Raw genomic sequence first — 21211 nt, forward strand, 5'->3', positions numbered from 1 at the left:
GCATGCCTTCTACATGCTCACATATAATCTTTCATCTCTAATACCATGAGCAGAGTCAATGTTACTAAAGACTACTCATATAAAATGGAACGCTTTGGCCAAGATTATATAATGCCATGCTTCACTGACCAAGACAAAGTCCACTAGAATGGAAGTTTAAGCACATTTTGCTTACCTAAAGATAATGAAAGACAGGCACTGAAATGAATGAGGGAGAGTTGAAGGAATCCCAAGAGCCCAGTGCATGTTCGAAATTCAACTCACACAAAAACAATATAATGGAGAAAGAATGGTGGAAAATGAGAGGAACTGACCCTGCCCCAGCAAGATTCTATGGTCTCCCCAAGACACACAAAATAGGAGTCCCCCTCGGAGCTATAGTAGTGCTATGATTCAGTCCTACATATAAACTGACTAAATGGCTGGCACAACACCTAAGCTTCCTGACTCAACCCTCGAACAGCACAGTCACATGATCCACACAATTTCTGACAAAACTACAAGGCTTAAATGTGGTTCCTGATGAGATCATGGTCTCTTTTGATGTAGTGTCCCTATTTACATCCTTCCCTCCCCACTTAGCATATGAAGTAATAGATAGAAAACGAAGAAGAAGAATGAACAAATAAAAGGGACACCCATGAGATCCCCAATATCAGGAGTTATTGCAAAAACAGCCCTGCATGAATTAGAACACTGTGCATTTCAGAACTACACACCCAAATTTTGGTGCTGCTGTGCGGATGACACATTTGTCAGCATCAAAAGAAATGCACTGAAAGACTTTCATACTGAACTCCATCCTCCCAGACATCCAGTTCACAATGGAGAAAGAAACAGCTAGACAATTACCGTTTTTAGATGTGCTTGTCAACAGACAAAAAGACAGAAGCCTAGAAACCACAGTTTATAGCAAGGCCACCAACACCCCACACATTCTGAATTTCAGCAGCAATCATCCACTGTCACACAAAAAGAGTTGCATCAGAACACTATACAACAGAACCCACTGTAACAACCAGTAAGCCAAACAACTGGAGAGCAGGTATATACAACAATTCAGGCAGAATGGGTACCCACAATAATTTGTTACAAGATGTCTGCACAACACAGTGGGGAGAGAAAGAAAGAAATAAGACACGAGACCAACTACATGGCACAACCTGCCATATATCAAAAACATTTAAGAAGCAGTAGAATGCAGCTTCCGAGATCTGCAAGTGGGCATTGCGCACTGCCCAGAGGCTACCATACGAGGACAAATTATGCACTGGAAAGATTGCCTGGAGGTGGGAAATACTTCCAATGTAATCTACTAGATGCCCTGCATGAATTGTCTCTGAGATTATATAGGACAGACAGGAAAGAAGCTAACCACCAGATTGCAGGAACGCAAACAAGTGATCAGATGAGGAGACCCAAACTCATTGGTAGTCTTGCATTGCAATAAACAAGGACATACATTCAATTTTGCAGCTAGTAAGATTATTGGACGGGCAAGCACAAATCAGGCAGGTAGGTGATTGAAGTCTGGGAAACAGGACCCTCATCAATCAAGAGGAGTGCTGACTTAACCCCATTTTATCAAGTACTTAGGAGTCAGAGGCTTGGCAGCACAAGGAAACAACAACCAATGACTTAATAGCCAGCCATCAACACCCCAATCTACATCTAAATAGCTACACACAACCACCACCATATAAATACCACACACAGAGTAGCCCAGAGCATACAGAAAAATTCCCTGAAGATGGGCTCTAGCATGAGTCTGAAAGCTCAGAAGACAAAACCTCTGGTCCCAGTGACTGGCCCAGTTTGGATGTTGGAAAGTATCCTTTTTCAAGAGCATTTCTGGAATGCCCATCACAGTGGTGGGTTGCTCCCAGTTCTATCCAGTTCTATAGAACCGATAGTAAAACCGGCGAGAAGCTTTGCCTGCCTGCCACAATGTCATCATGGGTAATCTGCACATGCACAGAAGTGTGCATGTGCTCCCGCTGTGAACCGGTAGTAAAGGTAAGTGGAACCCACCCCTGGTCCATCAACTGTGCTGAGTATGGTAGTCAATCAGCTCAGGGATAGTCAAGAACAGGGGTCACCTTTTGGACCTCAGGGACCACTAAATTCATAATTTTAAATCCCACGGACCACCCGGGTGGAGGAGCTGCTCCAGGATGACCAATGGACCAGTTCTGTGACTAGAGTTCTGGAATATGGGACTGGCCGGGCAGCTCATGGTGGGGCTGGAAATCTTTGCCATAGAGGGTGGTACGTGCAACATTGCAAGTGGTGCAACATGCAAGGAGTAGCACAGCCCTCGCCAGCTGGAATGAGGTAAAAGTGCTCTTGTGGCAAGGGGGGGCAGTGGAGCAAGCCAGCCGAAGCAGCGGTGATGATGGCCAGAGCCTTAGTGTGCAGGAGCAAAGTATTTTGCTTTTGTTGAAGTACATTTGTGCCAGCTGGTGGCATCAAGGCAGCTCTCGCCTTCCACCACTTCAGGCTTGGAAAGGTATTTCTGCATCTGAGAAGCACTACAGCAGAGAGAATTAGTTGGTGTGATCTCCGTCTGCACAGCCAAGAAGTGGGATCAGCGTGACCAGTTCTTGCCCGCAACATTGGTGTCCAGGATTGGGTCAGAGCTGCTGCCATTGGCCAAGATCAGCAGGCCAAACTTGGTAAGCTAAACTCACTGCAGACACACCGCCACCACCTGCATCACCTTGGTCAGGGTGTTGGGTGGTAGAAGGGCACTGTCCTCGGCCAGCCGGTTCTCCCCACCACTTGGTTTGGGGTAATCAGTGCCCAGCAGGCTCAGGTCCGGTATGCAAGTAGAGTGGCTGCGCGGCTTGCTCAAATTGTGAACAGCCGGGGATTTGGGTGGCCTTTACGTGATTTAAATTTGCAGGGGAGCGATCTAGCACTCGGCCTGGCTACAACACAAACATTCATTCTTGGCCATATTTGAGATTCCTAGCTTCCATGGACAGCAAAGATAGGGTTGACCCCAGCCACTTCTCTCTGCTGTAGTGCTTCCCGGCTGCGGATTACCGCTCCGAGCCCAAAGCGGCGGGAGGCAAAGGCTGCCTTGGTGCCACCAGCTGGCGCAAATATACTGTGATGAAGGCAATGCAAAATACTGTTGCCATGCAAAAGCAAGTGGCGCTTTGCTCCCGTAGACTAAGGCTCCGGCTGTCGCCGCTTCACCTATGCCACCGCCCCTCTTGCCGCGACATCACCATTACCTTGTTCTGGCCAGCGAGGGCTGCACAATCCCTTTCATATTGCACCACTTGCAACTTTGCATGTTGCACGTACCACCCTTTACAGCAGAGATTTCCAGCCCAACCACAAGATGCCCAGCCGGTCCCATATTCCAGAGCTCTAGTCACAGGACTAGCCCATTGATCATCCCGGAGCAGCTCCTCCATCCAGGGGCACCGGCCTGCAAATAATTTTTCGGTGAACCACCAAATTTTCTCGTGGACCATCAGTGGTCTACAGACCACCAGTTGGTGACTGTTGGTCTAGAAGTACTCTTGAAAAGGAGTTTTTTTCAATTTTTGTCAGACTGCATACATACATTTAATTAGCACTTAGGATTCATCCAGTGGTGGGTTTCAAAATTTTTCACTACTGGTTCTGTGGGTGTGGCTTGGTGGGCATGGCATGGCTTGGGTGTGGCAAGGGAAAGATACTGTAAAATCTCCATTCCCACCCCACTCCAGGGGAAGGTTACTGCAAAATTCCTATTTTCTCCCAATTAGCTGGGACTCGGGAGGCAGAGAATAGATGGGGGCGGGGCCAGTCAGTGGTGGTATTTACCGGTTCTCCGAACTACTCAAAGTTTCTGCTACCAGTTCTCCAGAACTGGTCAGAACCTGCTGAAACCCATCTCTTGATTCATCCCTCTTTCTCTTGTTCATCCAAAGATAGCTAGTAACCTCATTTTCCAGGTGAAAATAAATAGAAAGTTGTGTTGTTTATATGTAATTTATTTATTTATTATTAAATTTATATTGTTGCCTATTCACCCATGGTGACTCAAGGCAGCTTACAGAATATAAAAACCACATTAAAAAACAATAAAACTAAATTAAAAATCAAATACATTAATATATTAATAAAATCATAGTAAAATCACTCCCCACTCCCAACCCCCATCCCAGTGACAGCAGATCACATGAGCCATTTAATGGGCTCCATCCCACTCTGGGTTACCCAAGCCCTCTGGCAGAACCAAGTCTTCAGCACCTTTCAGAAGAGTATTAGAGTGGGGGCCATTCTAATCTCAGAGAGAGGGAGCCACCACAGAGAAGGTCCTTCTTCTGGGTCCAGGGGTGGGTTCTACTTACCTTTACTACTGGTTCTCAACGGGGCCACGTGCGAAACTTCTGCACATGCGCAGTAGCATTTTGATGACGTCAGGGTCGGTGGGTGGAGCCTCCCGCCGGTTTTACTACTGGTTCTATAGAACCGGTGCGAACCGGGGGCAACCCACCACTGTCTGGGTCCCACCAGGAGTATCTCCCTCGGGGATGGTACCCGCAGCATTTCCTGCCTCTCCGGCAGGGAATATACCATCTGATACACTGTATACTTCTTTGTATGAAGTTTGTTTAGGAAAATAGCTGGAATCAACATTAGTTCTGTTGCTTACCAAGGAGTTGGTGAATATTCTATGATTCCCACATAAATGTAACCTATTCTTTAATTATTTCTTGGATAAAAGCATATTTCCAGTTTAGAAACTGGAAACTAGATTCATCTGAATTCTTTCATATACACAAAATTTCTTGCATTCTTTCATATACATGGTGTTTGGAAACCCATTTGTCACTATATGTTATTTACCACTAAATTCTAAATTTCTTGTGGAAATGCGATCCTGAGAACCTAGACATCTTGAACATACCAACCATCTAAAAGTAGGCTGTTTTCAGCAGGTGGCATTCTCAGATGAGGATGAGGGAATGGTTAGCTTCCTTTCTTTGTGTCTCTTTGTGTCTCCAATGAATAGTTAGTGATCATTGTAATTATTCCCAAGACCTTAGGTGATGCTTTGTGATGTTCTTCAATGCCTTAGGGATAATTATAGTGACGACCATCTGGTGTTCATTAGAGAAATACCCCTCTTCTCCTGCCCCTCCTCATCTTTTTTCCTTAGAAAGATTTATTATGCCTTCTTGGAATGTGAAGAAAGGGGAAGACAGGATGAGTCTAGCTGGCAAATGCCATTAGTTTTCTCTGAAGAGAAAACATGTGTGCAAGGGCCTATGTGCAAGGCAATTCTGGGTTCATGTGCAAGGCAATTCTGAGTTCTGGTCTGTGTATAGAAATGAATGTTGTGCAGAACCTATAATTCCCCTAGAACATGGTTGTCTAATCTTTTGGCTTGCCTGGACCACATTGAGTGAAGCTGAATTGTCTTGGGCTGCATATAAAATATATAATATAGTTAATGTATATAAATTACATATTAATGTTAAAAGTTTATAATCTTGTGGGGCCACATTACTAGCTGTGGCATGTGAGCATGGATTGGACACACCAGCCCTAAAAGGAATGAATCAGTTTTCTAGACAGCAGTGAGCTGAGGCAAAGGTTAGAATGATATATAGCATCTGGCCTGTGCTAACTAACTAACAGAGAATTCTATTCTGAATCAGACTTGAAGTAAAATCAGCTAGCAAACTGCTTGACCAGGTTAGATAAAACTAGGTAGAACATCATTCCTTTATCTCAGTCAGGACACCCAGGCAAAATGTAAAGTTTAGCAGTTTTATGTTCTCTTTTTATTATATTTTTATAAACCACTTTTAAGAAAGGAGAAAAGAGAAGAGAGGAAAAAAAGAAGAGAGGAAATACAGTAAATAAATGGGGAATTTACGGGTATAAAATCAGGTAGACATTTCCAGTTATTTAATTAGTGTTAAATAACTTGAGTAAGTTGCATTGTTTTAAAAATTCATTGATTCAAGTGATATATATTAAAATCAAATCAAATCAAGTGTATTACAGTCAAGTAATATATAACTGTATTTAAATGTTATGGTCAGCACAGAGTGATTTATAGAAAGAACTATAGTATATCCCATTTGAGCAGTTGAAAGACTATCCTCATTTAACAGATCGTTGAAGGTCAGAATATTAAGATTTCATGTTAAGTAAAATCCAAATTTTAGATGTGGTACAAGCTCATAAAAAGTTAAGCCCTGTATCAGATTTATTATTTAACAATGAATATCTATACATCAAATTCAGATATGAATTTTGAACATCAAAGTGAATTTCCATAACTTAATTAGTGATTCTTCTGCAGAAAGAATTGAATATATTTTCAATAGGAAATGTAAAGTACCGCTGCAGTTGTTGCCATGTGGAATTTTGGTATAATTTGTGGGAATGTGAGATTTAGTAATGTATAATAAAAAGAGCAAGTTAACAAGGAAACTCAGCTTTTAGAGTTTGTTCCATTTTGTTAGAAATTATTTTCCAAAATGTTTGAGCTTTACAACATTGCTACAAAATATGGAAAAAAATATCCAACCTGTTGTTAACATTTCCAGCAATTTTTAGCAAATCATCTGTCCATGTTAGTAATCAGTAATGGAATTATATACTAGTAGTAAAACATTTTATACCACTTTTCTGTAAGTATATTTTGTATAATAGATTTCTTCCACTGAAATTGTTACAATTGCATACCAATTATATCTAAATTCTGCACCCATCTAATCATACATTTTTTAACTTGGTTTCTGAGTCATATTTCACCAACAGTTTATAAATAAGAGCCAAAAATGCTCTGAACTTTGTTTTATAAGACATTTAAATTCTATGTGTTTCTTTGGGTTTCTGCATTCTTTAAAGCTATTTCACTCATTTGAAGATATTGAAAGTGCATGTATGATTCTGGTAAATCTGTGGATTAAAAAGTTTTCATATTTGTCTTATTAATGAATGTAGCAATGTGATTTGTTACCTTTCCACAGAGAAAATTTGCATTTTCCTTTTTAGTGAGAATATTGAGGCAAAAGGTGAAATTGTGGGCTGATTCTTTTTAAAAAATTTATTCCAGACTTTAAATATACTGCTTATTTTTGCATAATCTCTTATAAACTGTCTATTTCTGTTTCTATTAGTTCAATGAAATGTAAAGTTTCATTCATTCATTCATTTTGTATAATGTCCATCTCATACTTTGGGCAATTGATGGAAGAGTTGGTCATGTACATTTTTAAAACATTCTATCTGTAAAAAACACCAATATATATTTATACAGCAAGGTTTACCATTCTCCTTCATGTCTGCAGTAAAAAATTTAGAAAGATGAGAACTGATTTCCTGATGCCTGGATTGGTCTGATTTATGTGGCATTACATTTTGTCAACTCTTAGCAACCATATAGATTCCCACCCCCCATAATGATGTAACAGTAACCTGTTCTTTCAGGTCCCCTGACAGTATCCTCATTGCCACTGTAACACCTTGTTGCTGATCATTGTCTTTCCTTTCATTTTTCTAAGCCGTAGAAACGTCTCCAGAGAATTAAGTCTTTGCACTACATTTGTGCTTGGTCATTTGTATATCAACAGGGAATTCTGGATTGATCGTTCACTAAGCCATTTGTTTATTTTTTTGAATGTTCACAGTATTCTCAGGAGTCTTCTTCAGCACCAAAGTTCAACAGTGTCACTATTCTTCCTATTCTGCTTTCAAAATCCATCATTGGATTTTACTACTTCACACTGCTACAAATGAAAGATGATTAATACTTCCATACTCTAAAACTTCCCTGAAGAAAATAGAATATAAGCAGAAAATAGAATGTGTTGAAAATATACAAAAGTTTGCATTGAAATGTATATTCAAAAAGTTGAGAGCAAGTTGCATCTACTGTCAGAAAAATGTTTGCTTAGAGGCAGACAAGCAAGAGAGTTTTGTTAACAATAAAATGGCTGCCACAATACATGACCAGATAAATTTTCTCACTTCTTTAATCCCTTAATTTTTTTCCCCTAGACTCTGGGGAGCCGAATGGGTCAACTTGCCATCTCGCTGCTGTCATCTTGTGTGGCCATCTCACTGCAGTCATGTCTCCATGGCCAACTCACTGCAGGACACATGGTGAGTTGTCTTGCAGTGAGGTGGTCAGACCAGTTTGGCTGCAGCGAGATGACCATGATGAGATGTATGCAATGAGTTGGCCATGATGAGTTGTCTAAGACCTCCAGGGAGATAGAAATGCTTGTAAATTGAGTGATAAGCTATAGCCACTAACTTTCTTCTGTCTTTGGATTGATAATGGGCTCATGTTGGATCCCAGGACACACTTCAAAGTACAGTAACTTGTCAAAATCATATGCTTTGTTTGCTATGTGCCAATTTTCCTGTTAATTTTTGTAATTAATATTTGAAAAATAATCTTTGAAAAAAAAATTAAGTGAGACATTAAGCCCAATGATTCACTCTGGAAATTGTAATATGGACATAGTGTGGTGCTGAAGAACGTTTGGAAAGGCAAAGAAAACAACTTTGATTTATTGTCCAAAATGGTTTCTTTCCTTTTATTTTTAATAAAATGCTGCCTGATTTTTGTTTGTTTGTTTCTTTCTTTCTTTCCACTGTCTTTGCTGTTGTGCTGTCAGTATTAAGAACAAATACACTTTCAGGGAGAGAAACAAATAAGATAAGATTAGCAACAGATGTATCACTGGAAGAGCTTCAGTAATTAATACTTGTCTTTAGTTGTGAGTGTTGCTGGTTTTTAAAAAATAATTTCCCTTGCAGCTTTGGAAGACTGCCTGCCCTGTTGACTGACTGGGAGTAAAATCTTAGTTATTAAATCCTGTATAGATGGATTTGTGAAATGGAGACGAGGCCAATGCCCGTGGCACTCTGCCAGTGTTAATCAGGGTATAGGAAGGCTGCTTGTTTGCATGTGGAAAAAGCAAAGGGATTGCTTGCCTTAGTTTCTGCCCTGGATATGCTGATAAGAGGAGGGAATGTCAGTTTGACCTAATTCTTCCAAAAGAAGTAGAATATCAAAAGGCTGTGACCCTCTAGTTTTGGATATATCTCCCATCTGAATCATTCAGCATTGGCTGGAAAGGAATACATTCAAGTGGACAGCTTATACATTGAATATAAACTATATATCTTTGTGGGCTAGACAATATGCTGCAGACCAGCTTGACTAAATCTGATTCTGAACCCTGATAATACACCAACATTTATAAAGTCACTTAGAGCTTTATTGAAAAATCAATAGTCTCTAACATTCAGGCTACACAGGTAGCGTTTGACCGTTGAAGATGCTTAGTGACTGTTTTGAGATTACAACCGACCTTGAAAAAGGAGATTTATGACCCAGATGCAAAGCTCGCATTTTCAAGCCCCCTCCATAGTCACATGACTGAACTTCAGGCGCTCAGCAAAGGGCCACATTTATGGCCATTCACAGCGTGCCACAGTCACATGACTGTATTTTATGATGAGGTTATGAAAATGAGAACTTCTCATTTTTGGCAAAACTGTATGCACCACCGTATTTAATACTTAATGAGAATTGCAAAAAAGATTGCACAATTGGGATTGGTTACATACCTGGTCTGTTTTACAACCATTATGACCTATGCTCCCTTATGGTTGTATGTAAACCTGAAACAGATTCACCCAAATGAACAGGTGATCAGAAAAATGGTTTAAAACATAGTACTGTAATTATAACTGGCATGGTTGGAAATACAATGTGCAATCTTTTGAATACTTACCTAGCTCTCATTCTTTATACCTTGACTTTCATAGCAAGATTCAAGTCTCTACAGTCACTGAGCTGAGTCATTTATTACTACTTCAACAATCAGGTGTACTAACCATTTCCAGTGGAGCAATTCAGTACGTGAACTTGACCAAATGCAGATCACAAAGGCAAATTGCATGACAAATGATAATAGCAAAATCATGGATTGTTCTCAAATCCTTTTAAAGCAGCTTAATGAAACAGCTTCAGCAAACACACAGCTTTTTCTGGCAGCAGACGTTAAGGGAACAGATTGAGATGAACTATATCCATATCTATTGAGCAAGAATGTTAGGTTTTCATTCATTCAGCTAGTTAATTTAATTAGAAAAACATGATTTTTAGAGACAGTGTGATGCATCAGTGAAAGCATTAGACTGAGATTAGCAAGGAAGAAGTTCTGATCTTCATTCAATAGGGAAATTATTTTGTAATCTAAACACAAAAGCATTTTTTTCTACAGCAGTTCTTGAAGTGACCTTGTAGTACTTGAAAATCATTCTGGAAAAGCCTGAAGAAAAGAAGTCCAATTTCTTTGAAAAATCCTAAAGTGCTGCTTGGAGAAAAAAAAGATAATCACAAATTGCTTTCTTTTCTTAGTACTAGTGGTAGAATTTCTCGACAATGCTGTTGACTGGTAACTTGTAAGAAGAGACCTCGGTATTTGTGAATGAATGACTCATAAATATTTATAAAAAATGGTATAACTCTTACTCCCCACCATGCATATTTCTAAGAATTCTTCCCACTTTCGCCTTGTTTTCTACTGCCTGTGTGGTTTCATCTCTGTTCTCTGATCTGTTATTTTTCATCTCCTCCTTTTCCATCTCTTGAAAGGTTAGAGTGGATAGATGAACTCTCTGTTTTTCATTATCTTTATTTTAATAAGACTAATACTAGTGCTATCATTTCTCTACACAGCTATGCAGCAGGTCCTGGACAACCTCGGTGACCTCCCCAATTCCATGGGAGCTGGAGATCTGGATCTCATCTTTCTCCGTGGCCTCATGGAGAGTCCAATAGTAAGGTCATTGGCTAAGGTACAGTTAAATGGGTAGCCAGGGATGGGATTGTAGCTGAGCAAAACCTGCACCTTCAGTTCCACTCACTTCCACTACATCACTTACTCTTTCTTGGTCTTAGCCATAACACATTTTCCCAAATAGTTTAGTTGACAATTTCCTCTGTTCCTTTATCCCTCCTCTATCCTTCCTTCCTCATGGATAAATTTGTATCTTATATTCATTTTTTAAAAAATCAAGTTCATTCTACTTTGTTTATGAAAAGAATTATTAATTTTGATAACTGCTTACTGAAAAATCATTCTGCAGTATCTCCTCTCATCCTTCTCTCGTGGGAAATTTCTGTAATGTTTCAGAAAGTCTTCCTAATGTTATCTAAATCTATCCTTCACGCTAAGAAAGACTGTTGATTCTTCTTTTAATACTTGCTCCATCACTTCTTTCTGTTCCTTCAACATTTACCATTAGATTCCCAACATTTACTAGCATATTTTTTTTTATTTGTAACTTTAATGAAGCTGAATTCAATAATGGTTGGATAGTACCAGTAGCTGCACTACTTCTATTTTATTGACAACAATATGGAAGTGGTTTGTCATTGCCTTCTGCTCGGGTCAGTTTTAGACTTAATTTATTTCATAGCCTGTGAGTTCTTGATGGGCTCCCAACCAAGTACTAACCAAATCTTAGTTTTTTTGAGATCAGCTAAAACCCTTTGGTATGTTTGTTTTTAATCCATGCTGTTTTGTTTTATGTTTTACACTGTTTTAATTGTATATCTTATAAGATGTCTAGAGTCTATTGGAATAGGTAGCTACAGTACATTTCACAAACTGTCATTTTCCTCTTCCACCATCCTGAATGTTGGCTCATGATTGATTGATGAAGTGATTGTGTGCCATAATTTTTATTCCTAGTGATCACAAAGGTAAATTTTCTCTGTGACAATCTGTTCTTTATATAGTCTTCCAAGTCTTCCAATGGTGTGCTCTTCACATTGTAACTAGCCCATCTACCTTGCTGCTGTCTATCCGCTACTCTTTCCTTCTATCTTTCCAAACATTAGAGCCTTTTCCAGAGAGCTAAGTCTTCACAAAATGTGTCTGAAGTATTGAAAGTGGTCTTTTGTGTCTTGAGTGAGAACTCTGAATCTCAATTTGCTAACAATATTACAACTAAGATTAGAATGGGAATTTATGACCATTGGTATATTGCTAAGTACAATTTTCAGCAGTTTTCATCCTTAAACAGGTTAGTTGGGACTGCTGGGAGTTATAGTTTAGCAAAGTCTGGAGAGCTACTAGTTCTCTACTTCCAAACCTAAGATAAAACTTCCAAGCAAACTGAAACAATTAGAAACGAATTGTTGTCTCTTCCTCTTTTTCCATTATTCATTTCTGGCTCTCTTGCTTCCAAAAATTAACGTCTCCACATTTGCACTTATTAGAACCCATAGGAAATATACTGTAATATAATAAAAGAAAAATAAACTCATATAAATAATGTATGGTGGAAGGCAACAGCAGTTCATGTATTGCTGGTCTTTAAAGGAATGTTTGAAATTTTTAACCTATCAGTCTGAATTCCTTTAGGCCAGTATTTCTCAACTTTGGCAACTTTAAGATGTGTGGACTTCAGCTTCCAGAATTTTCCACCAATGTTGTCAAGACTGAGAAACACCCCTCTGACTTTTTTGAAGATAAGTATCATTCCAGAGTTAATATAGAATAGAATAAAATAGAATAGAATAGAATAGAATAGAATAGAATTCTGTTCACCAAGGAGCCTTGGTGGTGCAGCAGACTAAAGTGCTGTTAAGTAACACCAGCTGCCTGCAATTACTGCAAGTTCAAATCTCACCAGGCTCAAAGTTGACTCAGCCTTCCATCCTTTCGAGGTAGATAAAATGAGGACCTGGATTGTGGGGGCAATAAACTGACTTTGTATAAAAAAAGAACACCTCTTAGGGGGGGGCGAAAGCCCTACTAAGCAGCTTTATACAAAAGTATGAAGGCTATTGCTTAAAGCATTTTAAGCCGCCCTGAGTCTCCGGAGAAGGGCGGCATATAAATCAAATAAATAAATAAATAAATAAATAAATAAATAAATAAATAAATAAATAAATAAATAAATAAATAAATAAATCCTTTATTGGCCAAGTGTGATTGGACACACAAGGAATTTGTCTTGGTGCATACGCTCTCGGTGTACATAAATGTGGAAACATACTAAGTACAAACATTTTGTTCCAATACAATGTCAAAACGTTTTTGTAAGTAAACTTATATAGAGAATGTATTATTCCAGATTTCATACACTGCTGTTCCCTAAGAAGATTCCCAATGATTTACATAAAATTAATAAAGTAAATGCAAAACACTGATAAAACTTAATAAAATCATCAGCCACCTTGGTGTCTGTTATTCCAGCATCAATGCTTACAATTAAAAATTAAAAATATGAATGCCTTTCTAAAGACTGTCAAGAAAGGAGGAAAATCAAGGGGCAGGCTATTCCAAAGGAATTGGGAAAAAAATAATAAAAAAAACCCCACATGTCCCGTGCCCCCCATGTTTCCTGGTGGGAGCCTCAAAAGCCCTGCTCAGAATTATCAGACTGGTTAGATCAGCTCTGCCTGAAAGAGATGGTAGTTTTTTACGGGTTAGAAACTAGAGATTTGGATTATACTCAGAAGTCTATTGGTAATCACAACAGAATCAGTGTTAGATTGCTGTAAAGTTTATTTTTTTTTTGTACTAAAGGCCAGCTTTTACACAGTCTTCAGAGACAGCCTCAACTTGACTATGTTATTGTAGTCTAATTAGTAACGAGGATGTATGGTTATTTCCACCAGGCTTCCAATTCTAACTCACTCATCCTCAGAATCTGTCAGCAAAGGCTCTTCTAGCTATGGCCTCCATCTGCCTATCAAACAGTAGCCTTGAGTCTATCAGTATTCTCTGGTTGCTTTTTTAAGGAGAGTGACACCCCATCCGGTGGCACAGTTGAGCTGGAAGAAAGGCATTTGGTTTTGAAATAAACAACACCCATCTCACAGAGATTCAACTTAAGCCTGTTCCTTCCCATTCAATTCTTCACAGACTTCAGACACCTGATCTAAGGCCCTTCTGCATTTGGTAGCTTAACCTGGAGTAGAAACGAATATCTGCATATCATCGGCACACTGATACTTCACTGTGGATTAATAGATGACCTCTCTCAACTTCTTTTTTTTATTATTTTATTTTTACAAACAAACAACAGGTGCTCCCCCACCCCTCGGGATCATTCCTGCTTTCAGAATCTTAAAGTTTCTTCTGGTGGTGGTATCCCTCTTCCTCCAGAAAACACATATGTTAGGAACTGTTTCCAAATTCCATTGAAATCGTTTACCTTCATTATACCCCTCCTTACTTTAATATTGCAGGTCAATTTATCATTTATGGCAATATCCCATACCTCCTTATACCATTCTTCCAAATTATAAACACCTTGTATCTTCCAATTCCAACTCTCTCAACTTCTTCAAGCAGACATTTGTGTGATGTTGTGAGGAGGCTGGGAAAGGAGAATCAATACAAACAATCAAGAGATAGTTGACAGCTTATCTCTTAAATTGCAGCGCGACAGGAAACCTGGAAAGAAGCATTTCAAACCATCTCAAAAAGAGTCTGTCTGAATGAGTACACTGTAAGTGTGTGTGTGTGTGTGTGTGTGTGTGTGTGTGTGAAAATCAAATTGTAAGCTTGAACACTCCCAAACTTCCTTTCATTTGATAAACCAAGCAGCTTCTCAGAATAAGCAAAAAGTGAGAAGCCATTTCAGAATTTTATCTGCTGAATTGCTAGGGAAATCCCTAAGGCCTGCTAAAATCTGTCTCAGTCCATGACACTTTAGGGATGGACCATTTAATTAGTCCTTTGATCTTTCAAATATTAGCAGGGGTGATGAAAAGTGATCCAAATTCTGCAAATAATTCACAGTTACATCTTACTACATATTCCTAACAAACAGGAAGCAGCAGGTGAAGCTAAGCAGAATCACCTCAGATACCTGTACAATTAGCACAGAGGCCCCCCAAGGCTGTGTGCTCTCTCCACTTCTCTTCTCTCTGTATACCAATGACTGCATCTCTAATGATCCATCTGTTAAAATACTGAAGTTCACAATGATGAATCCGCATGCAGACGGGAGGTTGAACAGCTAGCCTCGTGGTGTCACCGGAACAATCTGGAACTGAACACACTCAAAACCATAGAAATGGTGGTAGACTTTAGGAGATACCCTTCCATACTTCCACCTCTCACAATACTAGACAACACAGTATCAACAGTAGGTACCTTCAAATTTCTAGATTCTACCATATCTCAAGACCTAAAACAGACACCTAACATCAAAAACATCATCAAAAAAGCACAACAAAGAATGTTCTTTCTGCGTCAACTCAGAGAGCTCAAACTGCCCAAGGAGCTGCTGATTTGAGGAATTATTGAGTCTGTCATCTGCACCTCTATAACTGTCTGATTTGGCTCTGCAACCCAACAAGACAGACCAGTGGTAAAATCTGAACTGGTTTACTACCGGTTTGCTGGCTGTGCATGCGCCGTGCACAGCATGCACCAAATGCGAGGTGCGTGTGCAGAGTGCGCACTAAAAGGATACATGCGGTAAGTAGAACAGCGCTCGAGGGGAGGTGATCAGCTGTGGCGCGCAATCTTTTTTTTACTTTTAAAAGTATTGCTTTTAAAAGTAAAAAAAAAAGCCTCTGACGATTGCGTGGCTCAGCTGTGATCATCAGAGGCCTTTTTTACCTTTTAAAAGCATTTTTTTACAACCCATTCGGCTGACTTTTGCTACTGGTTCTCTGAACCACCTGCCGCCATCGCTACCAGATTGGGAGATCCAGTCCGAACTGGGAGCATTTCACCCCTGAGACAAACACAGACTTCAGAGGATAATTAGAACTGCAGAAAAACAATTGCTACCAACCTGCCTTCCATTGAGGACCTGTATACTGCACGAGTCAAAAAGAGGGCTGTGAAAATATTTACAGACCCCTCACATCCTGGACATAAATTATTTCAATTCCTACCCTCAAAACTACGGTATAGAGCGTTGCACACCAGAACAACTAGACACAAGAACAGTTTTTTCCTGAATGCCATCACTCTGCTAAACAAATAATTCCCTCAACACTGTCAAACTAGTTACTAAGTCTGCACTACTATTAATCTTCTCATCGTTCCCACCACCCATCTCCTCCCACTTATGACTGTATGACTGTAATTTAATTTAATTTAATTAATTTAATTTAATTTAATTCAATTTATATGCCGCCCCTCTCCGAAGACTCAGGGCAGGCCTTGTTGCTGGTATCCTTACGATTTATATTGACATTGTTTCCTGATTGCTTATTTGTACTCTATGATTATCATTGTGTTGTACCTTATGATTCTTGACGAATGTATCTTTTCTTTTATGTACACTGAGAGCATGTGTACCAAGACAAATTCCTTGTGTGTCCAATCACACTTGGCCAATAAAAAATTCTATTCTGTTCTAAATTTTCAGATGACACACCAACTACTCTGCGATAAAGTCTGAATTTATCATCTGGCTACCACTGTGAATCAGGCTAGAGATTACTTGGAACAAGTTCATGGTAGCTGTGTAGGCCCTGAACTCCTAAATTTTCTCAGCATCCATCCTCATCCCAAAGAAGTCAATAGCCTACACAACAGTGTTTCTCAAGCTCAGCAACTTTTAAGATATATGGACTTCAACTTGCCAGCATCCTGAAAGTTGAAGTCCACACATCTTAAAGTTGTTAAAGTTACTGGCCTAGAAGTCTCTAAGCCCATCCCATGAGTTTTCCTATTAAAAATAATGAAAGTGTTCTGACAAAATGATATCCTCCGTGTGTTTTAGGTGATCAATTTCCTAATCCTCCAGCATTATAGGGTTAGTATGTAGAATTGGTCTTTATTCAGCCAAATAAGTGCAGCAGCATTCCACTTCAGTATTTTCCTGCACTGATTTTGGCAACGAAAATGGTTCCCAGAAGTGAGATTGGATTCATATTAAGCCTGCTCTTTTTACCCTCCCCCAATTTCCATGAGTGAAGTTAAGCTTCTATTTGCCAGTCTATTATTTTTAGCTCCTTCTCTTTTGTGTCTGTTTCCCTGCTTGAGGCTTATCTAGAGCAGCTATTCATCTTTCATACAGCAAAGACCTGTTTGATTTCTGGCTACATGCCACCAAAGGCTAGGAAAAGCTCTCAGTTGTCTCACTGTTCCTCTTACTGTGTTTCTGAGCAAGTGGGTTGTGTATTTCCATACAGAAGAGTAATTACTTGGCTTCTTTTTCTTTATAACATGCACAGCCTATTCTTTGTCTTTGTCTTCAGAAAGATTTGACAAAGCTTGACGGGCACCCATTGTGTAAAGCTATTCAATTCTAGAGATGTCTATAAGCCTTTTATGCTTATTAAAAAAAAAATATCAACAAACCTTAAAGTGGTGATCTTGTAATTTTTAAGGAACCCAAAGAACATAATTTAATATCCTTACATTATCTGCTAGGACAGAAGACTGTAGTAGGAGGACAAAGGGTTAGCATGGGTTTATCTGTTTATGTGTCCCTTTAATCCCTTCTTCTCTGCCCTTTCCCCATCCACCTTGCAGGCTCATGAGCGGCTGGAGGAGACAAAGCTGGAGGCTGTGCGGGACAACAATTTGGAGCTGGTCCAGGAGATACTTAAAGACATCACACACATTGCTCAGCAAGATAGCACAGCAGCTGAACTGGCTCGCATCCTCCAAGAGCCCCACTTCCAGGTAGGAGGGGAATCTTCTTGGAGAGAGGGGGGAGGAGAAAATTGGGGAGCAGAAAGAGAGAGAATTCCAGAATTTTTATATGCTTTGTTGATTTGTTTATAGAGTATTTGGCACTGACTTGGCAGGATAAGGAACAAAAATGGTACAACTAGGTAAATGTAGATTCTGGACTTCATAATCTCATAGGGGACCCTCTTGAAATTTTATTACTTTTAGAAGACTTCTGTTCCTGGTTAGAAATCTCCTAGATTTCATCCCCAAAGTCTATTCAAAAAGGTTTTATCTGTGTGTGTTTTAATTAGAGAGAAAGGAAAAAAGGGACAGAAAGCAATGAATACTAGCCATTGTATTTTGTACCAAGCTGAGGGTGTTAGCATTATATATGATTGAGTTGGGAACTGCCACTTACTGCAGCATTTCTTTTGCTGGGATTTTATAAGAAAGAATACCAGATTAGTGCTTTTTTTAAAAAAAAAAATCTGAAACATCTGGATAATCAAAGTAATTAATGACCTGCATTTATAACATTTTCTCTTCAGTGCCAATTGCATGTTTTTCCACCCAGGTGCTGAATTAAGAAGTATCACTTTTGTGTAACTTCAGGTTGTATCATTTATACATGTCTGTTCATCGATAAATATTATATTGCAGCAATTTGTTTTATATATGTATAAAAGAGTTGGCTAGATTTGTGTAGCTAAAGAGATTTTATAGATTGTTTATTATCTGGTAAGTGTGTAATTTAAAACATTGTTATAAAAACTTTGAATTAGAGCAGATTTATTATTAGTAAATTTCAACCACACCTTTCTCTGAGTAAAGTGCCTTGCATCTCCTTAGAGATGAATGTGTATGGAGTGCTAGATATGCTTTAGTTTTTTTTAACATGGTCTGTTCATAAGGATCCATGTTTAACCATGATGATGCCAAAAGGATGAAATATGCATGATGACCTCATGATGTAAGCTCTCCCCCTTCACACTTACGTCATGTTGTTGCACTCTACACTTTGTCACTTGTTCCCTCTGCTCCCATCTGACATGTTTAAATCTGTTTAGGATGGCTGTGTGGCCTTACTTACACTCTGCTTGAATTGCTGTTCAGTTGTCATCTGGCTTAAAAAAAGATTCATAATAGAAATCAGAAGATCTCTAATTGTCTGTCAATATTTAGCATTTGAATGGCAAGCTACTCAGCTTGGTCCTTCTCTCTATCATGATACTAAAGTTGTAGTCACTAATTCTGAATCTGAATCTATGCACATACATTTTCATAATATTTTTTTAATGTAATAGTAGACTCTTTTTCTGCCCTTAGTTATGAGTTTTTCTTTTCTTGGATGTGCATATGAACCTATATATTCAGTTGAGTATAATGGCAGATTGTGTGGACGCATGGATGGATGGATGGATGGATATGCCTAGATTCTTAAATCTTAGTCTGTGAAAAAAATATAGCAGTGCAGCCTTCTTCAATCTGATGCCTTCTATATTCTTTGGACTATGATTCTAGTCACCTCCAACCCATAAAGCTAAAGCAACAATCACCCACCTTAGTGACACAAATTTTGCCCAAATTTCAATATGATGTCCTCTAATCTTTTACACAAATGTTAAATAAAAACATTGGAACAAGATAAAAACTTTTATCAGAACCAAAACATTCATCAGAACCATCATAATATCATCTCAACCTAATCATACCTGGGCGTAGAGTTATGCATTCTGTCGAATATTTATGCATTAGCCATATACTATGGCTGTAGTATTATTATTATCTTCTTTATTTTCCTCTCTTATTGGTATTATTGATATCATCATCATCCTGTTGCTTTGCATGTACATTGAGAGCCTCTGTACCAGAGACAAATTCCTTGTATGTCTAATCACACAAATAAAGTATTCAATTCAATGCAAAATGATAATATACATTTAAACAGTATGACAGAATAATGGATTGGATGTCAATAACATGTTAATCAGGTCAGGATGGGGATGTAATCATGGTGCATGAGCACTATATGATGGCTTATTGAGTTAAACAAGCACATGGGTGATGTACTTGTCTATGCCAACACCATCTTCCCAATACAGAGTCCCCACTTTGGAGCAACAAAGTGTTCTAGCATCTTCATTAGCTCCAGTTCTCATGTGTTTATTTTTATAGGAATAGTTGTAATTTATTTTCTTGCTCATCGTCCAATTTCCAAAATTTTCTCTTTGGAGTTCTATATTGACTGTTTTAAACTTTGAATGAAGTAAGATTGTCACACATATTTCACAATAGGAAACCAAGAAGACTGTGCTTAATAGGAAGAGAATTATATAGCCGCCCCATACAGAAAGGTTTTTTCTCATGACCCCAAAGCAGGGAAAAGTAAGCCAGGGAAATTGTTAGTTCTGAGATTTGTAATTTAATGGAAAAATCTTATAGTATTCTTTAAAATCTGATAATTCTATTTCTATGTTTCCACTTTCGTCTATGTAAAAACAACATTGCTGTCATAATCCCCTGTCAGTACATCTAGAGGGCTACAATCAAGGGAGACATTAAAAAAACAAGTTGCAAACTAAACATAAAGCTTTTATGTTTTATTTTCTTCCTTTCAATCATATTGGATTATCAGATACTGACTGAATAAGTCCCTGCAGCTTTTTCAGAAGTCCCTGCAACATTTTAGAAATGGTTTGCCATTGCCTCCTTCCTGGGTCTGAAAGAAAGTGACCAGCCCACAATCACGTAGCTGGTTTTGTGTGTAAATAGGGACTAGAACTCAGTCTCCTCCCTGGTGCCAATACACCAGTGGTGGGTTGCCCCTGGTTTGGACCGGTTCACAAGAACCAGAAGTAAAACCGGCGGGAAGCTCCACCCACTGCCCCAGATGTCATCATAAGCGATCTGCACGCGATCCCGTTGCGAACCGGTAATAAAGATAAGTAGAACCCACCCCTGCAGTACACCAAACTGGCTCTCAAATCTAATATAAAGCTTGTTTATTTTTGAGATTCCCAATACAGGGAAAATAGCTCTTTGTTGATTTGATTTGATTTCACTTTGTGAAATCTTGTTTTTTGAGTTTTTGATACAGGATCCTAACATACATTGTTTTCATGCTCTGTAGGTAAAAGTTCCCAAGTTAAATTGCTTTCCCAATTGAAAGCAATTAGCTTTCAGACTAGGAAAATATTTGAATATAATCATCTAACCCAGGGCAAGACTTTGTAAGTTTTATTATCACAAATATAAAAGAGGCCAAAGGCTTTTATATGTGGTGTCAAGTAATCTGTATATTGTTGCTGTGCTGCGAGTTAATACAATTTTGACCATAGGCTAGGAGAAGCTAAAGAAGAGTTATAATTACGTACATTCTAAGTGGTAAATGAGGCCTTCTATCAAGTTACTAATGTGAATGCTGTTGTTTTGTAAGAGTAAATTAAGATAATGGTTTGGAGAGGATTGGAGAATCTACTCTGCTCTAATCTACGCAAAGGATGTCATTTTACTTGGGTGGAGTTCAAGAGATAAATCTTATGTACAACCTGGGAAAATCG

The 21211-nt window shown here is 38.8% G+C and overlaps 1 protein-coding gene across 8 annotated transcripts in view; it reads left to right on the forward strand.

Moving 5' to 3' along the window:
* Positions 1-21211, forward strand: part of MPP2 (MAGUK p55 scaffold protein 2) — a 71834-nt gene that overhangs the window by 20976 nt on the left and 29647 nt on the right. For 6 of the 8 annotated variants that reach the window (XM_034415434.3, XM_034415437.3, XM_087893958.1 and 3 more), the window contains exons 3-4: positions 10724-10842; positions 17508-17660. In XM_034415434.3, coding sequence (XP_034271325.1) covers positions 10724-10842; positions 17508-17660 — 272 coding nt within the window. The remainder of the gene's footprint in view (positions 1-10723; positions 10843-17507; positions 17661-21211) is intronic. The other 2 variants (XM_087893957.1, XM_034415435.3) reach the window with 1 other exon arrangement.

The sequence above is a fragment of the Pantherophis guttatus genome, chromosome 4 (genome assembly GCF_059756535.1).
Source record: "Pantherophis guttatus breed Tessera chromosome 4, ASM5975653v1, whole genome shotgun sequence".
Lineage (NCBI taxonomy): Eukaryota > Metazoa > Chordata > Lepidosauria > Squamata > Colubridae > Pantherophis > Pantherophis guttatus.